A 23,358-nucleotide genomic window follows, 5' to 3' on the forward strand; every position below is an offset into this window, starting at 1 on the left:
AGTTTTTACCCCAGGCTAGTGGGTGTGCTCCAGGAAGGGGGTTGGCCAGACCAGAGGCACCCCCAGGGAGGCACTTGGATCCTGAAAGGTAGTCATGTACAGTGAGGTGCGTGGTTCAATGCAGGAGCACCCCCTACTGGCCTACCACAGTGGTGGCGGGGGCAGGCAGCCATGACGGTGTTAGTGTCAGGGGGAGGGGGGGGCCGGGGGGGGAAAAAAATCAAGGACATACATAAAGGCATCCAGTTTCATGTCAATAGAGGACAGAGGGCTAGAAAACTGGACCGTCCTCTATAAAACCAGACAAATGGCCACTCTATACTCAGCTTGTGGCCACCCCACACAGATGATCTGCCCAAATTGTAGTCCTCCACCATCCCAGGATACAGTGCCCACTCCCCCACCCTCCTGTTCTGTATGGACAAACTTTCCTCCCCTCCCCCCAAAAAAACTCTACTGCCCACGAGTTGGTTGTGACACCAAGTCAACTCCCACTCTCCTCCCAGGGGTATGCCTTCCCACTTCCAAGAGTGCAACCCTGTGCAAACAGCCTGCAGAGCACTTGTCAGCTAGCTTGGTTGCAGGGGATGGATGGGTCCAGGAATGGGGTCTAGTGGGGTTTGTGGGGGAAAATAAGGTATGGGGCTAGACTGGGTCCCCATGAGCTGGGGCTTCCTTTTGGGGCAGGGGCAGTAGCTCCCCCAAAAGTGCCTTTCCTCACTATTCCTAGGCAGCAGAAAGCTAGGGCTAATGGGGCTTAGTCCCCCCAAACAAATTTTGTGACAGTCAGCAACAGCAGCAGCACCGCAGTGCTGTTATCTTGTAGTGCCTGGCAACACTCAGCATTTAGCCAGGCCAACATCCTACACATGCCACCACAACCCACTGCTGCACTGTCATGCCCAGCACCCCTGCCACATGCTTACCAGCCCCCCACCTCAATCCCCCCAAATAATATTTTCTTTTGCCACCTATGTGTCCTTCCAGCTACCCCAGGAAGTATGACCAGCACTCCTTACACTCCAATCCCAAATCACAATTATTAAAACATGTCAGCTTCTTTAATTTACTTCCTCTTTATTTCTTTTTCAATTCTTTTTATTTTATCCTTCAGTGGCTGACTTTCTTCATTTCACCACCCTTCCCCCACCCCCATTTCCTTTCCACCTCCCATTTCATTACTCATCCCCATCCCTTTAACTATCTACCTCCCAGTTTCATTTTCCTGCCCCCTGCCCAACCCATCTCTCACACATACCAACCCAGAGCAGGGATAGAATCTTGTCTATAGTATTAGTCAGGCCTCTGTTCACCAGCCCTACAGTGACAAGTCACAGATGTGCAAGAAGGGAACAATCAGAGAAGATTTTAAGCCTTAAGGGCTAAGCACAGACAGTCAAAAATCCCAAGGCTGAATCAATTCAATTTTTTCAGGTTAGTCTAAGCTGCATAGATTGAACCAACAGACATTCACTTTTGATTTTGGAAAAGCAGCCACATATCTGCAGTGGCCTGGGCCAGAAGCTAGGGGGCTGCTAGAGCACATTTACCTGCTTGGCTGGAGCAGACAGCTTGGGCCAACACTAGCCTGCCCACCTTGCAAGGAGGGGGGGGAGGGGGGACTGGTGGGGGAGATGCAAAGTATGTTGGGATGCTGAGAGACTAAGTTAATTTGAATCTGGAGGGGATCTGGGACAGAAGTTCAATAAATCAATTTAACCTAAATCACTTACGTCTGATACTACATCCATCCAGGTTTATCTTAAACCAATTTTAGCCATTTTGAAAGTGGTTTATGTGCACTGAACTTCTGTTGTGTTACAGATCTGAACTGGTTTCTGATCACTTATACTGGTTTGTGTCATTTCTGTCCCTAGCCAAGGTGTAACCTCTCCAAACCTGAGCTAGCACTAACACTGATCAACATTTGAGGAGCTCAAAGTGCAATGTGTAACAAGGCTCAAATACTCCAGAATCCATGGTGATGAACTATCCTATCACATGGGTGCACATTTAATAACCCTTATGTTTACATTCATCCTATTGCCTCTCTCATTAAATAAAAGGGCCATTTATTTAATGTAGTCTTCACCTACCACCTCTCTTTCTTGAATTTCTCCTCTCTTTCTTTAAATTTCTCTGTAACCATTGACCCTCAGCTTCTTTCATGCAGTTGTCTGAACTTTTAGGTCTTTGGAGTTGAAGATTTATCTGCTCCCATTTATCTTCTTCCTGACTTCCTTCTTTTGCTGTGGTACTTGATTCTCTCCGTTCTTCATTCTCCAACACTGTTGAATCTTTCTAGCACTGTTCTCTTATTGCAAGCTCCATCACACCAACCACAATCTTGACTTTTCTGCTCCTGTTCTCTTACTGCTTTGTCTCTCAGGTATGAATCTCATGATAGGGCCAACTTCTCCATTCATTCTATTCTCATTTAGTTGTGCCATCTTTATGGATGTACAACTCTACTTCTCTAACTTAAATGAATCCTGTGCCCACAATACTAGCTGCCTTTTCCAACCTTTCTTTATGCCTCCAACCTTTCCCTTCTTCCACTTCTTTATCCACACAGGATTTTATTGATTTCTTTCAAGAGAAAAATTGAGAAATCACATAAAGTGTTCTTCTTTCTCTCTTTTCCATCGTAAGTTCTTTCCTCTTATCCCCACATCAGAGAAACTTTTGTTTATGTTTCTTATCTGCTGTCCTCTTCTAACATCCTCAACCCATCCCACATCCTGAACTCCCTTCAACCCCATTCTCAAGTCTATTTGATCTCTTCATTAATATCTCACTTTCTTCTGTTATTTTTTACTTTACAATACTTCCCCCTTTACAATACAATGCTTTAGTGCCTTCAGTTTCAAAAAGAAAAATGTCTGAAGTCTTCCAATGAGGGCCTTCCTACTCCTAAATAGCACCTGAGCTATATTTATGTCAGTTGAGAGATAGGTATGTCCTTTGGAGCAAGAGGCAGATCAGTCCAAACTTTGGACTCTTCAATAGAGTACAATAGTGAGACACGGTAAGAACAAGAGTGATTAATTGCCTCATTAGCCACTTACAACCTGGACAGGAAATCTGTGCCAAGTCTATTGCTGAGATACCAAGAATGGAAGGGGTAGCCTTACCTAATGATGTTTATTTATTAATTACTAATTTTCTCAAGAGTTGGAGTGATAATGTGAGGAAGGATATTTCATATTCCAATTTTTGGCTATATCCATCCCAAGTAAACAGTTTGTGCAATAAAAGACATCACCCACACAGCTCCTTGCCTCTGACTTTCTTTATCCCATCTCCCTCCCCCACACAAATTATCTTAGTTATAAACACTTATCATTTGACAGTGGGGAGGTATCACTCATTCAGGGCATTCTTGACATGATTTAACTCTCCAGGTTCCTTGGAAAAGATTGAGTTCCCCCCACCCCCTGCATTCTCCCATCCCCAAAAGAATATGCAGATATTCAACTCAGACCATTTTACTGCCAACAGACTCTTAAAGGAGTGTTATGATGTTTACTCTTAAAAACTGCCACCTAATACTTATACAGTTATTGCAGTCTTTCTGGCTAAGGAGAAACAGATTTTCTGCAGCCTTTCAATGGTGACTGAGATGTACTTAAGCCAAAACCTGCAAACCCAGTCTGATTCTAACCTTTCCCAAAGTGGTGTGACCTGGACAATAAGAAAAGTAAACCCTAGCCCCCAAACATTTGATTCTAGTGTTCAGCTCTCCCTGCTCCCACTGAAGACAAGAGATGCACAGGTTCTACCAGGATCAAGCCCAAACTGTTTGAAAAGAGTCACTAATGATGAACTTCTCCTGACAGCCCTCTAGGTTAATACATATTTACTTCTTAGGGCTCCAGGCTGGGGCATCAGAAACAGACAATCAAATTTACTTTCTCTTTGCTTTAGGGTTTTTGATATCTTTGGTGTGTGCTTCAGGGTAAACTGAGGCTTTATTTTTATATGTATGTAGCAAAAATATCCTGTCAGCTATTTCAGGATTCCCACAGTGTTTTAAAATGGTCCCCATGGAGAGGATATAGAGGGGGTGTCATTTCCCCTTTGCCAAGAAAAAGAAATATACCAGGTTCTGGGAAAGAAGGGGTCCACAAAAAAGAGAAGGAAAGATAAAACAGCAAAAAGAAAAATGAAGCCCTGGAAGACAAGGGTATTAAAAAAAACAAACCCCAAAGCCCTCAGTGGAGCAGTGAGCACTTGATAGAAGAAAAGATAAAGATAAAGGTCTTGCTTCAAAAAGACAGCTAAAGCTAAAGTGTATCAACAAGGGATCCAGCTTCTACAGCTAGAGTAGATGTATTTATTTCAGAAATATACATACATAAATGCAAGCAGAACAGGGTCAAGACAGGTTATGTTGTGCCAAACCTCTCAGGAACAGGACAACTCAGCCAGACCAGCAATCTGGCTCCCCAGTGAAACAGCTTCAGCATATTCTGAAACTCAGTTAACACACCAGGCGTTATGCATTTTTAGGGGTGTGCGAAATGAGCCCCATTCAATTTGGATTCAGCATGAATCAAGGATAGTGATTCGATTAATTGATTCGGATCACTGTTCCCGATTTGATTTGGCTGAATCCAAATCTGAAGATTCGATGCTGATTCAGAGTATGAGCAATTCAGCCATAGACAGCTTTAAATGTTTTTTCTACATACCTCAAGGTACCAGGCATGGGTCATAAATGCTGAGATGGTAGGGTGGATGGAGCATCCCACAGGAGCATGGGAGGGGGAGGGGGGGCGCATGCTTGGCAGCAAACCCAGAAGTGGACCAGAAGTACTTCCAGTCCACTTCCAGGTCTGCCCCCCCAGCATCTGCTCGGCTCAGTGATTGGGAGGCCCTCCCATCTCAGTGATCAGTTGCAGGGGGACCCTAGGTTCCCCCCCCCCGACCCAGGAGGCACCAGTCACTGAGCTGGGGGGCGAATGCAGGGGGGGGCCCAGCATGTTCAGTATTCACAAACAATCTGGTACCTAGGGATATGTAGAAAACACATTTAAAGCTGTGTCTATATCCAAATCATTGAATCTTTCCAAATCTCTCCAAATCGATTTGGAGGGTTCCGGTTCAATTCAGAGAGATTAAAGGGTCTCCTGATTCAATTTGGATTCAGAGATTCAGCCACCAAGTTGGGCCGGATCTCTACCAAATCAAATCAGTGACTGAAGCTTTGCACAGCCCAAATCCCAAATAACAGTAAAGGTCTAAAAGCACCTTAAGATTTACATTACAACCTGTTGGACCCTGTCAGACCATCATCTTCATCCTCATCTACTGTCCTTCAGTGTGGCTCTATTGGAATCTGTAGGTTAATTCACTTTACACCAATGGAAAGATTGGTCTCATTACTTTCAAATAAAAGTAAAAGATTTTATTTAATAGGGACATTAGGAGATATGTATCTACACTGTTAAGTAAAATATGAGTCAGAACACAGATCCAGCCAGTATAAAATCCCCATTAGACTGAGAGCTTCCTTCCCTTAAAAAAAAAAAAATATCTGCTTGATACAATGTTCAAGAATTTTTTTTTTATTTTTTTTGGGGGGGGGGGAGGGGAGATTCTACTAATGTAAGGGAGGTTTGAAAGCATTAAAGATGTAAAAAAAAAAATTCTCAACTGATCACAAAGAAGCATCAAGGTACTATTTGCTTGAGAATAGCTTCCTTTTTCACTTGTAAAAAACACTACAGGAAATTACTGCCATGAAGAAAGAACAACAAGAAAAAGCTTCCCAGTTTTCATTCTCCACTGTATTTTGGCCAAAACCAAAGTCCATTTCCATATACTAACTGGGAGCAGTTATCCACAAGAGTGGATGAATACACAAAGTCCAACCTTTGGACAGAAACAAATTGTGCACATACCTCTTTGTTGTTCATAGAGTTTTCAGAGGTGCTGGGCCAGAGAGGGTCCAAGGTAAATCTTGTGGAAGAGTCTGTTAAGTAAGTTTCTCCATAGCTTATAGGGAAAGGAGTCCTGGCATCCCCACTTCTATTGTTCATTCCTTGTCCATTTGGACTATCACCTGATATTTCTCTGTGTAACACATCACCCGAGAACATCAAATACTGAGCATCTGAATGTTCAAAGCCTATATGGAAATTCAACTTGTTCTCATTTTCTTCCACAACTGAGCCAAATTCGCCTTCAATTTGACTTGAGCTGTTTCTTCTATATGCATCATAGTTGTAGTATGTTTCGAGGGGATATGTTGGGTAGGAATCTTCAACACTGAAGTTATAACAGCCTGGTAACAAAGAAGGTCTGAAACCAACTGCTGGTGGCCCTGTGGTTTGTTGCCAAGGAGATACAGGACTTCCAAAGTAAAATTCACCATGAACCCGAGGTTGATTTACTCCATAAAGATGCTGTTCTGTTGCATTTAAGTCAAATAAGTTTGATGTGAAAAAACTCAGTTTCTTCAGGAACATGTGAATCTGATGGACCATAAAAGGACATTTCACTGCTGACTTCACCAGCTATATGATCCAGGCCTAGGCTGACCTGGCTAGCAGGAACAAAATGATACATGGAGTAAGATGTTTGCCCCTCATATTGCTCTTTATTTAACTCCTCGTGTGTCAAAGGCGGTTTCCAAAAGTGCGCCATAGCTGCTTCAATTTATGAATCTTATTGACACTTTGGGATTATGGTAAAATTCCCCCAAGTCACAGTTGCTAGTGCTGCATAATGTATGGTATCATTCACTGAAACAACAAATTAAGTCAAATTAAAAAAACAAACAAAATAATCCAATGTGTTGAAAATTGTACAAGTGACATTAATATTAGCGTGCTCTCCACAGATGATATTCACTCTTGTACTAGATACTTTGTGACAAGACCCACCTAGCTATTACTAAATTCCTGAATAGAAATTACATCATCCTTAGAAATGTATAGGCTGAAATATCCATTTCAGCAGTTTCCAAAGATTTTTTTTTACATTTCTTCTTCTTGTGGTTATTTTAAACTTAAATGGAACATTATATTCAAGGAACTCATACCCTTTACAAACAACTAGGCAGCTTCACAATATCACTGCAAGACTCACTAGTGTCCAGCTCCCTACTGTGTCTTTGAAAGCTTCCACCTATTATACCAGTTTTATATAGGTGTATTTTGAGGCACAGAGAGCTGAAGGTCATGCTGTGAGTCAATTAAAAAGTCAGCAATAAAATCAGTGTCCTTGACCCCAAAACCATTCTTTAAAAATTAAACACACACACAATTTGGAATTACCATGTAAACCAAGATAAAATATCAGCAAGCCAAGGTAAGCCATTCCCCCCCAGTTTTTTAACTTGGATTTTTAACAGAAATACATCGAGGATAAGACCAGAAAAATATACAGACATATAACACAAACAAGGTTTCAGAAACATCTGGGGTTACATTAGTTGGCTGCATATTCTGGTCCCCAGTTGGATACAACAGCAAAAGCAGTCTATCATCAAAGCCTAAGAATGCAAATGGCCACAATGACACAGTATATGGTGAATTGTGTTTGCTGCATTTTTCAAATAAAATACATTGCAACTTATTGTCAATTAAATTTTCATTAAATTATAGTGTCAAATGCTTTAATATAACAACATCTTATTCCCTTTCAGGAGAGAGATGCCATTGAGATGAAAAGTACTCTTGTAAATTGCTGAGGCTGAGTACCACAAATAGTTTTTCCAATATGCTCCTAAGATCTATGGTGTATTAGCTTAGATTATAGTGCCATGCACTGAAAAATCTATATTACAGTGGAAGGTATTCATCATGACTTTTTTTTTTTTTTTATGTAGTCAAAGCCAAAATCCATTTAAACTCAAGCTTTAATCACCCAGAGTCAGAAGTTAGGAGGAATGGAAAGTGAAATTGGTTGAAAGGGACCTCTTGTCATCACTATAGTTTGAACTGTACCTTTCGCCCCTCACTCATTCTTTGTTTGTGCATTCTTTCAAGTGATAGTTACCAAAGGAAATCTTTGTGATAGAGCTGGTCAATTTTTTTTTTGGTGAGAAACTGAAAGGAAATAAACTATATTTCTCCTGTTATATAATGTTCTCCTCCTTTTTTAGACTTTTCCCCCTTGAAAAGAAGTGAAATAATTTGAAAAATAGAAAATTTCATGGGAAAAAAAAAAACTCTTACTACTTCAAAGACTGCAGAGGGAAATAGAAAATACAAAACCCCTTTTTAAAACTCAATCATTTCTAAAATAGACTCTTAGCAACATAAAATACATAATGGTATAAAGGCTATTAATGTCTAACAGCAGATCTGTGGGATGACTAGCTCAACTCCTTCATGTGTGCCTCATGTCATGAGTAATGTTGCCATAAAAATCAAAGCTTTATATCACATTGGATACATTTCTTTCAGCTATAATATACATGAAAATCTCTGTGTGTGCATCAAGCTTGTACACAAATGTTACCTCCCACTTCATATCCAATGTTCTGGATTTTTTAATTGTGCTAAGACGACTCATTGCTAGCACCACTTGGTCCATCATCATATAGTGCAGCAGTTGCACTAAAGGCTGGGGAAGATATGGCCAACATATTCCACTCCTTTATTCTTAGTGGACAGACAGTCCCTTTGGGATGACTAGTGCCATCCCAAAGCTGACGTAACGCATCCTGCACCAGTGTCACATGAGGCTGCAACTTCCTAACAAACATGTTCTCTGCTGAAACAAAAGGTCAGTGCTGTAGCCAAGAATCGTAACACATACATTTTTGGAGCATACTACATAAAAATTCTATTTCTCTGTGTAACACATACTGATTGCTCTCTTTGAAGCAAATGTTTAAAACCAGCTGTTCAGAATAGAATTTCAGCATGCTGTGTCTTGCTGAAGCCTGTTCTGTGCCCCACAGCAGATGCTCAGTTCCTGGAATGATCAGATTCAGAATTTGGGCCAACTCCCACCCCTAGCCCTCAAACCATGGTCCAAAATACCATACATAAGTCTGGCCTATTATTTGTCATTGTTTATTACTTGTATTTTAGTATCAGCACTGATAGCCCCAAGCATTGACAATTCATTGAGCAGGCTAACCCCCGCCCCATGAAATAATAATAATTAAAAAAAACCCACAGAAAGACAATGATTTGGGTTCATTTTATTTGACTTGTGCTTTTTGAGCCATCATAGTTTGTGTTTCTAAGCTTTCCTCTGAAATGAAGATGAGAAATTCCTTGTTCTTTTAAATGAAAATGTATATTCTTGCATAATCACTCAGGTCTAGGATCTGAGGGTAAGAAAAAAATCCAAATATCATTATGCTTATGATAAAAAATGCAATTTGACTACTCTATGCAATACCACAATGCTGTAGTTCTTATGAAGCATATAAAAGATAGTTTCCATATTTTAAAGTGACAATGGCAGCACATCCTAAAATAAAGCACTTTTATTATTTGGGCCCAACCCTTTACCTGAACAAAGATTGGGCTCTTTGCTAATCTCTAAGTATATTTGTTACAGCCTCTTACCTTAAATACATAGTTTGTTGGAAGAACATCGAATCTCATTTCATTCACAGTCATGCTCAGGGGAACTACATAGTTTCGATTTCAAGGAGGCAGGAAGCTTTCTTTAGAAGCTTTCATTCCTGTTTAACAGGTTTAGTGAGCTGATGACTCTCTCCCATTTCTTCCCCCAGGGAAATCTCAAGTGACAAGAATGAGAAATGGGTTGTTCTTCTATTTGCTGTCTTCATGCTGTTTGGGAACCCTCGTTTTAAAGATACTGCTGAAACACCTTACAGAATTAAACTTACTCTCTATATATAGTGTATGTGTGTGGGTGTGTGCGTGCATAAAAATCAAGGTGCACTTCCCAACTCAGAGGTCTCAGAAAAGCTCACATTTAGAAGGACTTCTGCATTGCAATAAGATTCAGAAGTTTCCACTTTCAGCAAGATCATGCAGCTTATAGGTCAGTTTGCATCACTGACATTATAGCTTGAGAGGAAATCCTGCCTCTTGTAATCAGGAATGGCTGATACCTCTGCCACATGGTCAGCTAATAGAGAGGGCTCATCTCAGTAGGGGATTCCTGCTCTGCATTTTTCTAGTAGAGTCAGACAGGCCAGGTGGGGAACCTCACCTATGCTAGCCAGAAAATTTGGCCCCATGCAGGGGAGACCATGTTGTTTTCTATCAAAGAGAGAAACAGAGGTTGGTTGCTACAGGCAAAAAGCTTCACAGAGACTGTACATACTCATACTTCACATTGCAGGACTGTGCCTTAAAATGTATAGCTCATCTAACTTATAAACATGTTAAGAATTCATGTTAAACCTAGAGCTTAATCCATTGCAAAGTTTTACATGAATAAAAATAATTTTCTTAGGGAATGTATGATACAGTACACTAAACAATGTTTTGCTTAGGAGAGGTCATGCAGCATTACTGAACACATGAGGTTAAAGTGTTTAAGGTTAGTCATTAATTACAGCTATCTTCTACCTGATAGCAACTAAACAGGATATGAAATTGAACATTATAAAGAAAACTTTGCCCTGGAACATTTTTAAGGCTGTTGAGGAAATAAATGGGAGGCCACTGCATTTATGCAAGGACAAAAATTTGAATTGTATTTTATTGTCATTGTTTATTACTATTATTAATACATTATTCCTGATCATACCTTCACCACTTAATAGTGGATATGAAGCTGGGTGAGAGGTCATCCCCTGGCAGTGGGGAACTTAACATCATAGATGAGATCTGATGATTTTCTCTGTTCTCCTCTCTCCCCAAATTTAAAGAAAGTGAACAAAAGACCCTCTGCTGGGACTACCCCTCTTCTCACATCCAAAAATGTTGCTGGTCCAGAGCAGTTTATTAAATTACAATTAATTAACACAAATGTATTACTTTTAATAACATTTATTTTAAAATAATTTATTAAGGAAAGACACAATCATGATTTTACTTTTGACCTTTTTTCTGTGTAAAAGATAAATGTGGTAAAATCCCAGCTGCCGATAAAGACTAAAGAGCTTTGTTTATGCTCTAAAGTGAAATACAGGCATATTCCACAAAGTCAGCTTTTCATCCTTTGTCACTTCCATTCTCTTGCCAGCAGAGTATCTGCATAAAATGTTCACATGCAGAGGGCCAGCACTAGAATATCTCTACAATTTGTGGAGTCAAATTTAACAAAGCTCACACCAGACTAAGGATTTTTTTCAACAGCCTACTTTCAATTCAAGTTGTTGTTCTTTAGTGCCACCTACTGTCACAGTGCATCAAAACTGATGAAAGAAACATGAACCAGAAAACAACATTCAAAGGAAATTCTTATATCTCACCCTGTCCAAAGACTGTCCTTTTAGGAAAAGTATTATGGTAGCTGAGACACTGCTTTGTAAGTCCTGTGATATTATTTTGCTTGAATTAGTATTTTTATGTATTGATGCATGTAGTCAGGTACCTAGGATACCCATTGGGTAAAACAGGGTGCCTAATCCTATGCGTGCCATTCCTTTTGAACTGCAGTTTGGGATGAAAAAATGATCAAGTGCAACACATTATTATTGGTAAAACACACATAGGTTACTAAGATGTGGGCCATGGATAACTTGGTTACATTGTATATGTATCCTCCTGTCTCTTCCTCTAAATTGTAAGCTTCAAAGAGAAAGGACCTAGATTCTCTCAACTGTATGACAAGGACATTAGTGGAAATAACTAATGATAACATCAAGAAAAATACAAGTACAAGCCATTGCAAGAACATGATTGAGCCATAAAGGAAACGGATGTATTACCCACTTAAGTTTGTGGGAGACTTTTGCTTGAGAGGGCAGAAAGGTTTTTTTGATTCTGAAGAGCATAACCCTATACATACCAGCCCAGCCTCTGGATTCTTTACTTTTCATTCCATCCAGGACAAAGGGTTTTTGAACTTGAAAGCTTGCTTAAAAAATGTTTTCCAACTATTTAAGTTGGTCTAATAAAAGGTATCAGATTCACCCAAAGAACCTTGTCTGCTTATGTCCTTAGACCAACACGGCTACAACCTACACCACTGTAGCCCCATATAGTCATTCAGCTGAAGGGCCAAAACTTCACTGGCAAAGAAAAGAAATGTGTATATTTTACTTTACCTAGAATAATTTCCTGTACATTTCTTACATGCTCTCAATACAAAGCAAAGTTACAAAATCCATGTTCAATATTTGAACAATGCTGCTTTGAAAGCCATGCCCTGCAATATGCAGAATTAGTAAGGACTGAACATTTTAGACAATGGATGTTAATCCCTCCTCTTGTTTTCTTATTTTTTGTACTTTGAACTCTACAAGGAAACTAGCATTTATTATGGAGTGGTTCATTTATCATTGGTATGAATGACTCCAGCTTAAAAAAACAAAACAAAACAAAACAAAAAAAATAGATTCCAAGAAAGTGAATATAGAAATGCAAAACAAAATTGGCACATATATCCTAAAGATGGAATTTAAATGAAAGAGGCATGACAGATTCAAGGAAAGCTATCTTAGCAGATTTGAAATATCACGTTATATAAATGTATGTACTGTTTCAGAAAGGAAGAGATCCAAGTAAGAAGGCTTCAGAGTAAAAACCAAACTCCTGAAGTTCAGGAGTGTTTGATCAATGGTTTTGATTCAGGGCTATTTCTATACCATTGTGCTTTTGTTTTTATTTCTCTTACCTTTTGTGGTTGTTGACAGTGTTTCTTTATGTTGTTCTTCTCACATCACTCAGTCCAGTGTGTCTGCTCAATGGCTTTCTGTGAAATTCAGCTTTGTCATTCTAGTGCACTCAGAGGAATTTGTTGACCTTCTGTGAATTGTTCATATCATGTACTGTACAAATATAAAACATGATCTTGTGATACCAACATAGTGTTAAGACAAGCTGCACAGCAATTTCTGCAGACTATTTTCCATGCAAGACCTTGTAGGTCCAATACTTTCCTATAACCCTTAATATGCTGGATCTACCCATGAAAAGAGCTGTAAAGCTGAGCAGTAACATAATGATGGTGGGGGGTGTAGCCAGGCAGGAGCCCTAGGCAATACTTAAGTGGGAAAAGGGAACCAGAATGGAACTATGCAGACACCTCATCCCTGTCCCGCCCCATGCCCTCTGTATAACTAATGCATCCTCTTTAAAACCTATTTTCATCCCTTATTTTAAAAAAAATTAACCAGCACCATGTAAACCATGTGCATCATCTCTTGCAAACCAACAGGAGAGAGGTAGATATAACTGAGCGTAAAACCACAAAGCTAATTTAACTGCATATTTAGGATGACTACCCATGCCAGAATGGTGTTCGTTATTAAAACTTTTTTTATTAAAAACTTTACTTGCATTCCATATGAGGTGCAACAACAGTTTATTGTGATTTAAAAAAAAAAAATATAACTGATTTGAAGGAACTGCTTGGTTTAAATATTCAGATCAATATGTGATTTTACACATTTGTTATGCAAGCATAAGTTTGTGGAAAAAATTGTCAGATTATTTGAGAGACTGAGAGATCATAATTAAAAACTGTCTTAAAAGTAATAATCGGAGTAGACAGAAAATTGTTACAAGTTAGTCATTTTAAGTGTTTAGGGAGTGAGATATACAATGGTAATAATATTTTACTAGATGTCATACAATGAATGGCAAGCTGGCAGCGAACAGCTTATATAAACTTGAAAAGATTTGGGCAAGTAAAATGATCAGGACTGGTATCATGTCTGATGGAGTCATAGAGAAATAGGGATGAAAGGGACTTCCAGAGGTCATCTAGTCCAACCCCCTGCCTAAGGCAGATCATCTCTATCCAAACCATAACCTAAACTCTACATAAGACTGCTGTCAACCCTGACATAGCACATACCTAACACCCTAATCTGCCACATGTAAAGCAGGGGACTACAGCAACTCATGTCCTGCTTTTATGAAATGTTGTCAATATATTGTCAAGAAGCCCTGGGTAGAGCCCCTCCCCACCCCCCACCCCCCGAGGAAGGCAAAATACCTCCCCCCTACCCCTACCCCTGGCCATACCAATCTGAGCATGGAGTAAAATTCCTTCCTGACCTGAAATACAGTGATTGGTTTGATCCTGAGCAGGGAGGGCAAGGCCCTCTAGCCAGGAACCTCTGGCTTTTACACCAGCAGAAGGATTGGCAGACCTCAGTCAAAGATCCCAGCCTTGGCTGTAGCCAGCAGCCAATATCTCTGGGAAGGCTTAAAAACACCCTGACACACACATATAGTAGGGGGAGGGGTAAACTAGGAAAGCCCAGATGTATGAGAAATTCCCATGGTAGAACATAGGCTTAGCTATGCTTAGATCATCCCCAACCAGTGGTTATGCAACCTCTTCTTGAACACCTCCAGTGACGGGTAGTCAACTTCCCTAGGCAGTCTAATTCCATTGCCTCGCTGTTCTAACAGTGAAGAAGTGTTTCCAGCTATCCAATCTAAATTTACTTTTCTGTAACTTCCAGCCACTGCTCTGCATCCTCATCCCTGCAGCAAGAGAGAACAGGTGCTTTCCTTCTTGTTTATAGCACCCCTTCAAGTATTTGAAAACTGCTATCATGTCCCCTTGTCTGCCTTTTCTGCAAGCTGAACATGGCTACCTCTTCAGCCTCTCCTCATAACGCTTGCTTTCCAAGCCCTTTATCATCTTTGTTGCCTGCCTCTGGACCCTAACTTCTCCATATCCTTTGTAAAATTTAGGGCCTGTAATTTTACACAGTACTCCAAATGAGGCCTAACCAGTGCTGAGTAGAGAGCCTCTATCACCTCCACTGCCTTGAATCTAATGTTTCTGTTGATGCATCCCAAAACTGCATTCACTATTTTTGCAGCTGCATCATGTTGCAGACTTGTATTGAGTCTGTGGTCTACCAAGATTCCCAAGTCCTTTTCCCTAGTACTGCAATCCAGCCAGATGTCACTCATTTTATATTTGTGGCTGTGATTATTCCTCCTGAAGGGTAGCACCTTGCATCTTGTTAGCTCCAGCCCAGCTTTCCAATCTGTTGAGATCTTTCTGAATTGTGTTCATATCCACAGCATTTACAATCCTTCAATGTATTTGCAATCCTTCCCAATTTCATGTCATACACAAACTTGCTTAAGCAGCTTTCTCTGCTAGCATCCAAATCATTAATTAATGTGTTGAACAACACCAGACTGCACACAGACCTCTGTGGGACTCCACTTAAAGCCTCCTGCCATTCTGACATGGACCTGTTAATAATTACCCTTTGCTTGCAGCTATTTAGCCAGTTATCTATCCACCTTGTAGTAGTTTTATCTAGCCTACATTTCTCCAGTTTGTTTATGAGAAGGTCATGCAAAACCTTGTCAAAAGCCTTGCAGAAGTCCTCCTCTTGTGGAGCAGTCCTAAAAATCCAGAATGGAAACAAGAAGCTAACTCATGCCAAAGTATACGTCTGTTGAATATTCTCAGAATTCATTGAAAACCATTACTTACAATGTCAGAAACTCCGTAGAAAGCAATCAACTCAAAACATCAACTAGAGCGTAACAACCCTGGATATGCATTGGATGAGCTTTAAAAATACCATCATTGTTACTTACATGTTAAGTGATAACAGACATACCACCTGGGAAGAGAAGAGGGTAACCCAGAGAAATGTTATATAAAAGAATAGATAAATAAGTGGAAAAACCTGAGTAGAACAATGTCAGAAACTAGGACATGTCATCAGCACCTGATATCATGTTAGGAAAAAGAAAAAAAAAAAAAAAAGAAGAAAGCTTACAGAACATTCACGTAGCAAATCACTAGATGAAGGATGACTTCCAATGTTAGATTTCATAATTCCTGAATGTTAGACTCAGCCAACATAACTTTAACGTTATCCTAGCATAACATTCTGGATAAAATTTCCTAGGTGAAGTAAAAAAAAAAAAAGAAAGAAAAAAGAAAAGTAGGAGGAAACCAGCCATCCTATTCTGAACTTGCAGCCCTGTTCAGGGTTGGTGAAGGCATGAAGAGCAAAGGTAGGGGTGTCTGCAGGCTGGAATGCCTGCATACTTCCTGTCTTGGAAAAATTGCTATTGCAGCAGTAGAAATAAAAACTTGTCCATGGCTTATATGACCACCCCCATTCCCATTCTTCTAATGGGAATGAGAAACATAGATCTAGCAGAAATTTTTGGCTCTGAGCCTTTGCCCTGTTACAGAGAGACTTATTGAGAAGTGACAGTTGTGCCATTTACAATCTCAAAACAGATTCATAAAAAAGTTAACTGCAATTTCTTAAACAATTTGGATTTGACTTACTACCTGTTTAGTTATCCATAGGTTTAAAAGCCCCCAAACCTAGAAATTCCAGTGCATGTCTGAAAGTCTGGCTTTAAGGTATCCCGCACTGAAGCATTCTGGATTTCCATTATATAATGTAAGATATCATGTATGCAATACTGTCTTTTCAAAGTCTAGTGTCACAGTGTATTGGAAATGAACCACCATTTTCTTTAAAAGAAAAGACTAGAAAATCTCTGATGGCACAAATTACAGACATTGCTTTGATTTCCAATAATGACATTGCTGATATGTATTGCCCAAGTACCTGTACATACATTTTTTCATTTGTTGGATAAAATCCCTAAAGTTACTGCCAATGAAAACATGTAAGAAGTTAAAATATTTAATTGTGTAACCCGTTTATGGAGTTACAGTTTTACGTACATTTTTAGCTTGGGCTAAAAATAAGCTTTGTTTTGGGGGACTGTGCATTTATTGCTGTTTGCAATGGTTAATTTGTAACATCTCAGAATTGTAATGCAACCCTAGCTGAAGTTGAGACAACGTAATATGGAGGTTGTAACCTTTTAAAAATCCATCTTACTGCAAGTTAGAAACAATGACATGATTCTCCACCAAGTCATCCTTGTGCTCTGTCCCTGAAATCAGTGGGATTTATGAAGCCCTCATACTCATATCCATCTTATGGAGCGATCTATTGTAACCATGTTAACAAATGTGGTGATATTTGTAAGAGAGACAAAACCCTTTAGAAGCACAAACTTTTCCCTGCTAAATTTCAAGTACATTTCTTAAATATATAGCACAGTGGTTCTCAACCTTTTCAGAATCAGGGCATCCTCACTGTTTTTCAAATGTGGGGACAGCCTCAGTTGAGAACCACTATTGGTGTTGTCTCCGTTTACTTCAGTGCTTCTCAACTGGGTGCTGCTGCCTCCAGGTAAAACTGCTGTGTGTGCCTGCTGCACAGGCAGCCCAGGAAGGGTTGTGGACCATGCGCGCATTCCTGTCATGTTACGGCTCTCTGATAACTCTAAAACATTGTAGGAGAGTCTGCTCAAGCTGTAATCCTTCCTGGTCTGGCTCCCCCGCAACATACTTCTCCCGGAAACAAAGGCACAAGGATGGAACTGCCCTGCACTCTTCTGCTTCTGGGAGGAGTATTGGAGGGAGAGGGCACAGGCTGGGAAGGGCTACAGCCCAAGCCAGCTCTCCTGTCACACTTTAGGGTTACCAGAGAGCCCTAATACAGCAAGAGTGTGTATATGCCACAGCCCCACACATAGGACACTTTTAGCTGGCTGTCACCATGGTGGCAACACTTGTACTGCAGCAACTCTAAAGGAGTCTTGTTGAACCCCAGTTGAGAACCACTGATATAGCACTTTGCTGTTGAATCCACATCTACATCATCATTTGTTAGTTCCTTGAATTCCTTCAAAATTCCTCTGGAGGGCACTATTACCATAACTATACAATTAGCTACAGACAGTTGTAATAGACTAAATAGCCTTGTTGACAGCAGACCAAATGTCTTTTAACCAGAATTTTTTTTTAGTGCTGCTTTGGTTTCTCACTGTCTTTGCTACATATGAAAAATGAGTGCTGGGCACAGAATGCCAAAGTGGAATAAAAAGTATATTTAAAAGGAGTTAAAATAAAATAAAATAAAACAAAATTCTTAACAGGCAGCATCATCCATGCTCTCTCTACTAGAACATGATGCACCTCTCAGAGACTTCAGATTCAAACACTGTTCCCCATGAACAGTCCACATAGCCAAATTGTGCTGGAGAAGTACTCCTCTTCTACCTTGACTCCAGGGCCTTAGTAATTTCTCTGTGGTCATTAATCTAGCATTAGAGGAGGAAGTGGTATCTATATTTAACCTCCTCTTTAACAGCAGAGTAGCCTGTATTGGCAAGGCCATCTATGTCCATGAAAGAGTGCAGGATGTCTATCTTAGATACAGGGGAAGGATTTTTGTGGGGAGAGGAAAGATATTTTTCTAGTATATCAGGTCTTGCAAGTTTTTAAGAACAAGGAAGAAATGAGAAACATACTTCATCATTTACCTGAAAAGGTAAGTTAAAAAGGGAAGAGAAAAACCCACGAACTTTGAAGTGAACACTCAGATTTAACCCTGCTCTCATGTGCATTAGAATATTATATAATTGCATAACATTATTTCTCCGGGTTTCCCCTCTTAGTTTTTGTAGGGTTCTAAGTAGTGAGATGTCAACCTCAGAAATACTGAGCCTTAAATTCTGGATTAGAACAACTGGAACCAAAGTAGACAGCAGCTACTTGTCTAAGCACATGATCTTATTTTCTTCACTCTCTCTTCCTACCACAACTCCTACTGTTACATTTACTTGTTGCATCTTATTTCCAATTAGACTGTAAATCCTTGGGTCAGGGATCTTTGAGCTTGTGTGTAGCATGCATCTCAGCAGGACTAACTACTAATTAAGTCTTCTGGCACTACCATAATAGAACTACTATAAAAAGTCTTTTATAATAATAATCCATCCTACCAAGAAACAATTTAGAAAGGGATTGCCTTAGAGTACATCAGGTCCCCGCATTTATATTTGTCTATGTGTAAGGTGCAGCTAGGCTCTATTAAAATAACAAAAATAATAAAAAACACTTTGGTTTCATTAGAAGTGTAATTATTAAAAAACTTTCCTTTGTCTTATTATTATTTTCCCCTCCATTTAATCTTTAATTCACCATTTCTAATAGTTAATGAAAAGAATGTATATCCATCACTTTCTTGTAGCTACCTAGAATCTCATTCCCTTGTTTGTCACATTTGTATTCACATGCTGCAAATATTGGATTTCTTCTAATCTTTATCCTCCAATAACAATTGAAATGTTTTGTTTCGGACAACAAGAAAAGATTCAAAAACAGAGTTACATGAAGTTTTCAAGAAGATTTAGGGAGAGGGAAAAATGACAGGTCAGATTTTGGGTAAACCAACCTTGGCAATGTCCTTTTGAAGTACTCCCCAGGTAGCTTTAACTTTTGAAACCAGTACTTGAGCAGCAGCTTACCCCATGGGTCCAGTCAGCTTGGCAGGATGACAGAGGTCAACAATTCACATGAATGAACAATTTCTCCCATATATAAAGCAGGCATTCAATTCTCTCTCCTCTTACCTGTCCTTTAAAAAGTTTAAACTGAGACTAGCATAGGTACCATGCACAATGCAATGAAAATCCCACTTTCTATTAACCCTTTGAACCCTTGTGATAAAAGTCCTTCTCATGGTAATTTTAAACTGAGGCCCCCCCCAACACATACACACACTTCCCATAACTACTGCAGAGTGTATACAGAAAACCTGATGCTCTTGCAGATGTTTGGCTGGGGGAATTTTCACATCTCTCTGACCTACATGGTTTAATGCATAGCTACTTACATTCATTAGAATAGATGCATTTCAATAAGGCAGAAAAACAGAGGCCTACCTAGGCAGTTTTGTGTTCAGGGCAGCGGTAGTGCTCAGGGCAGTAGCTGGGCTGCTAGCAATGATGCCAGGCCAGCAGTAGCTGTAGCTGTTATTTATGTATTCCCCCAAGTTGGTACCTGGGGATGGTGCCTCACCCACCCTCCCTTAGTAATATTGTGGCAGAAAAACTTTGCAGGGTAATGAGATACTGTGGCTGAAAAGCATGTGCAGAAATTAAGAATTGAAGGGCCCAAAATCCCAGCATCATAAACCAATATTTTGTGTTACGTGGCCTTTCAGCAAGTTGCAACCAAAGCACTAGCAAATGCATACACCTATTTAAGTAAACTCACAAAGCCATGAACTTAAATTGCAATCAGCCACTCATCTCTAGAAATGGGAAGATATGTGGCATCTCAGCTGATATTAGCTGAGAGGTCAAGGTATACACAGGCATAGAGACTGAACTATTCTCTCAGAGGCATTTTCTAGGTTTTTAGAAGCAACTTAAATAGATTAAGAACAAAGATTCATTGAGTTTTGGTAAGATCTGTGTTTCTAAGTCACTTAGGCACTGCCAAATATTCCACACGGCCCCTTCAGAAAAAGGCTGAAGCCCATTAAAGAGGCTTGGTAAGGAAAACGTACCTCTATCTGTCCATGCTATATTGATTTATAGATAGAGGACTTGAGCTTCCTGAGATAAAAAACTTACATCAAGATTTGTCCAATGAGCTGGAGCATTCTGACCTGTCATTTGGACTGGGTCTACAGGAATAGGTATCTGTGCACAAAATATTCAACAGAGTGTATGCTTACCTATTACAATTAGCACCTGCTAACTTTAAGAAATGTTAGATTGCTAGGAAAGTTAACACATGCTGGGAGCAGTGGCATGTTCAGGATTCTGAATGTAGAATATCCACATTCACCTCTGCAAGGTGCACAGCCCTGAGCTGTCACTAGAGGGCTGGCAAGAAGGGGTATGAGTGACAGCTCTCAAATTTGATTCATGCCTTCCCTACTTGCCAGCTGTCTAGCATTAACACACAGAAATAGGCCTGTGTGAAGTGGCTAGTATTTGCTTCAGATTTGGCCAATTCAGGGGACAGTGATTTGATTCAGTGATTTGAATCACTGTCCCAAATCAATTTGGCTGAATCTGATTCGGAGATTTGGCTTCTGCTGAATCTGTGAATCACGTAGGCCCCATCCCCCACCCACTCTCCCAATTCCAGCAATGGCTGCCCTGCCCGACCCAGCTCCCAGCATATTGAAAAAAAGCCACAACTCACTGGTGCTGCTGGTGGGGGGTGGGGACGATCCCCACTACCCCATGCTGCATGGGGGGGCTCTGCATTAGCCCCCCCAACTCCTCCCCACTGTCCCAACCCCCCATGGCTGTCCTGCCCACTCCAGCTCCAGCCCTTAAAGAAAAAAAAAACCAACCCCCCCTGAACTGACCAGTTCTTGCCCTGCAGGGGGGATCCCCACTGCCCCCCACCACTTGGGGGGGCTCAGGGAGCTCTTCCATGAACCCCCCAAAGCCACTGCAGGAGCTGTTGAGACCAGGTTTTTTTTCAGGTTTCTTTTCTTGAAGGGCCAGATCTGGGGTGGGGTGGGCGGGGCAGAGCCATGGCGGGGAAGGAGCTGGGACAGGAGAGGGGGGAGTTAGGGGGCTCATGGCAGAGCCCCCCATGCAGCATGGGGCAGTGGGGGGGGGGGCAGCAGGGATTGCCCCCCACGGCTGGGCAGCACATGATGATTCAGAGCTTCTTTTTAAAGCACTGGGAGCTGGGCCAGGCAGGGCAGCCTTGTGGGGTGGAGGGCCTGGGGGAGTTAACAGGGACCGGGGGGCTGGGGGAACAGGCAGGGGGATGGGGCCTTACAGGGGTCCCCCTTGGTGCAGCCCCCCCTCCCCTGCCCCCTACTTACCAGCTCCGAGTCTGGCTCCAGTTCCCTGCTGCAGTGGGCGGGGACTGCCTGAATAATCAGTCTCCTAATCTTTTCCGAAGATTCAGAGAGCTTTAAATCAATTCAGACCCTTTTATTGGTCCTGATTCAATTCAGAATTGGAGATTCAACCACCAAATTGGGCCAAATCTTCTCCGATTTGAATCAGCCCCTGAAGCTTTGTACAGCCCTAGTGGGAAGCCTCTCTCCTCACCCCCTCCCCTATCACTGCTGGGTAGCACCTGGAGATGCACACTGGGATTACACACACACACACATACTGCCGTTCATGTGTGTAGTGTGCTGTGCATTGTGTAGGCAAATGTGGTGTGCATTTTGTGCATTGTGTATTGTTTTGTGGATTGTGTATCATGTGTTGTGTTGTGCTGTGCTGTGCTGTGCTGTGCTGTGTGTGTGTGTGTGTGTGTGTGTGGTCTCCAACCCCAGCAACTCCCCTCCTTTCTCCTCTACTTGGCCCACTCTGTCCTCCCCCTGCAGCTCCTCTCCCTACTCACCAGCAGCTGCTCTGCTGTCCAGGCAATCAGGGAGGGGTGTGGGTGGGAGCAGGGGGAGAGGCAGTGCCTTCTGGGATGCTGGAGGACTAATTTGAACATTTGATCTCCCCTGAACAATTAGTGGCTAAGCAAAGTTGAGCTTGTTTACACAATTCAAAGAAAATCCTCACTTCAACTGGCGTAACTTTAAGACAATACAGGGCACTTAGCACTAGTTAACAAGCATGACTTTGTGATTCTACATGTTTTAAGAGTCCTTAACAAGGTTTAATTGTAACTACTAGTCTCACCCTGGTGCCACAATAGAACTGAAGTTCAGGATTTACCATTACTTTACATTTTTCTTTAGATACTTAGGTTCAGATCTTCTTGTCTATACAAGTTGCATCTGATACCAGATGGGGACTGTGGAAGTTACTTTAAGGCAATATTGTAGTCCCACAATTATGAGGCCAAGCACTCTTGGTTTGGACCTCTGCAGGGGGAGCAAGGGCCATTACAGTAGCACAGCTGTTATGGGGACTAAGAGATGCCAAAGCCTGATCCTGGTCATCTTTCAGATGAAGCGCTGCAAGACATTTCTCTTTGAACAGGCATTTAGCAACCAACGCTAGGTCGAGGTATTGTTGAGTGGATTTCAGCTATATTTTATTTATACCAGTTGTCCTTTTATGTTGTTCTGTTTCTTTTAGTGTAAGCTGCCCTGAGTCTGTGTTGGGAGGGGTAGCATATAAATTGCAGAAATAAATAAATGCCCAGCATACCCTTCAAGCTGAGGATTGGTGTAGGAATGATTCAACTAGACCTCTTCCATTCAAGTTGCAGTAAAGCTGAGTTTATTAGAAGTCTTAAAGAAAGTGGCAGGCTGTTGGTTATCCAAATATCTCAGCATCAACAGCATTTGGAAAGCTTGGGTCAGAGAACACCACAACTGTGTCATGCCATGGAGGAAGCATGGTCTAATTTCTGTCAGTTTGCTGTTGACCATGCTGGTAAGGTTTCCTAAGCCATGACCCTATGACTGAGAAAACTTGATGCAGAATTATTTACATACACATGTGCATGTTCATGCACACAAACAGAAGAAATTATACTGGAACT

General features: G+C 41.0%; 1 protein-coding gene across 1 annotated transcript in view; it reads right to left on the reverse strand.

Moving 5' to 3' along the window:
* The window catches only part of LOC102383995 (phosphatidylinositol 4-phosphate 3-kinase C2 domain-containing subunit gamma-like), a gene marked incomplete at its 3' end in the record, with an annotated part of 97,886 nt that extends 75,592 nt beyond the window's left edge, over nt 1-22,294 (reverse strand). Inside the window, exons 1-3 of the mRNA XM_025193864.1 lie at nt 22,258-22,294; nt 12,730-12,883; nt 5,907-6,749 (exon numbers count right to left, since the gene is read on the reverse strand). Coding sequence (XP_025049649.1) covers nt 5,907-6,491 — 585 coding nt within the window. The remainder of the gene's footprint in view (nt 1-5,906; nt 6,750-12,729; nt 12,884-22,257) is intronic.
* Nucleotides 22,295-23,358: the final 1,064 nt, after the last annotated feature.

Source organism: Alligator sinensis, unplaced genomic scaffold (assembly GCF_000455745.1).
Source record: "Alligator sinensis unplaced genomic scaffold, ASM45574v1 scaffold775_1, whole genome shotgun sequence".
Lineage (NCBI taxonomy): Eukaryota > Metazoa > Chordata > Crocodylia > Alligatoridae > Alligator > Alligator sinensis.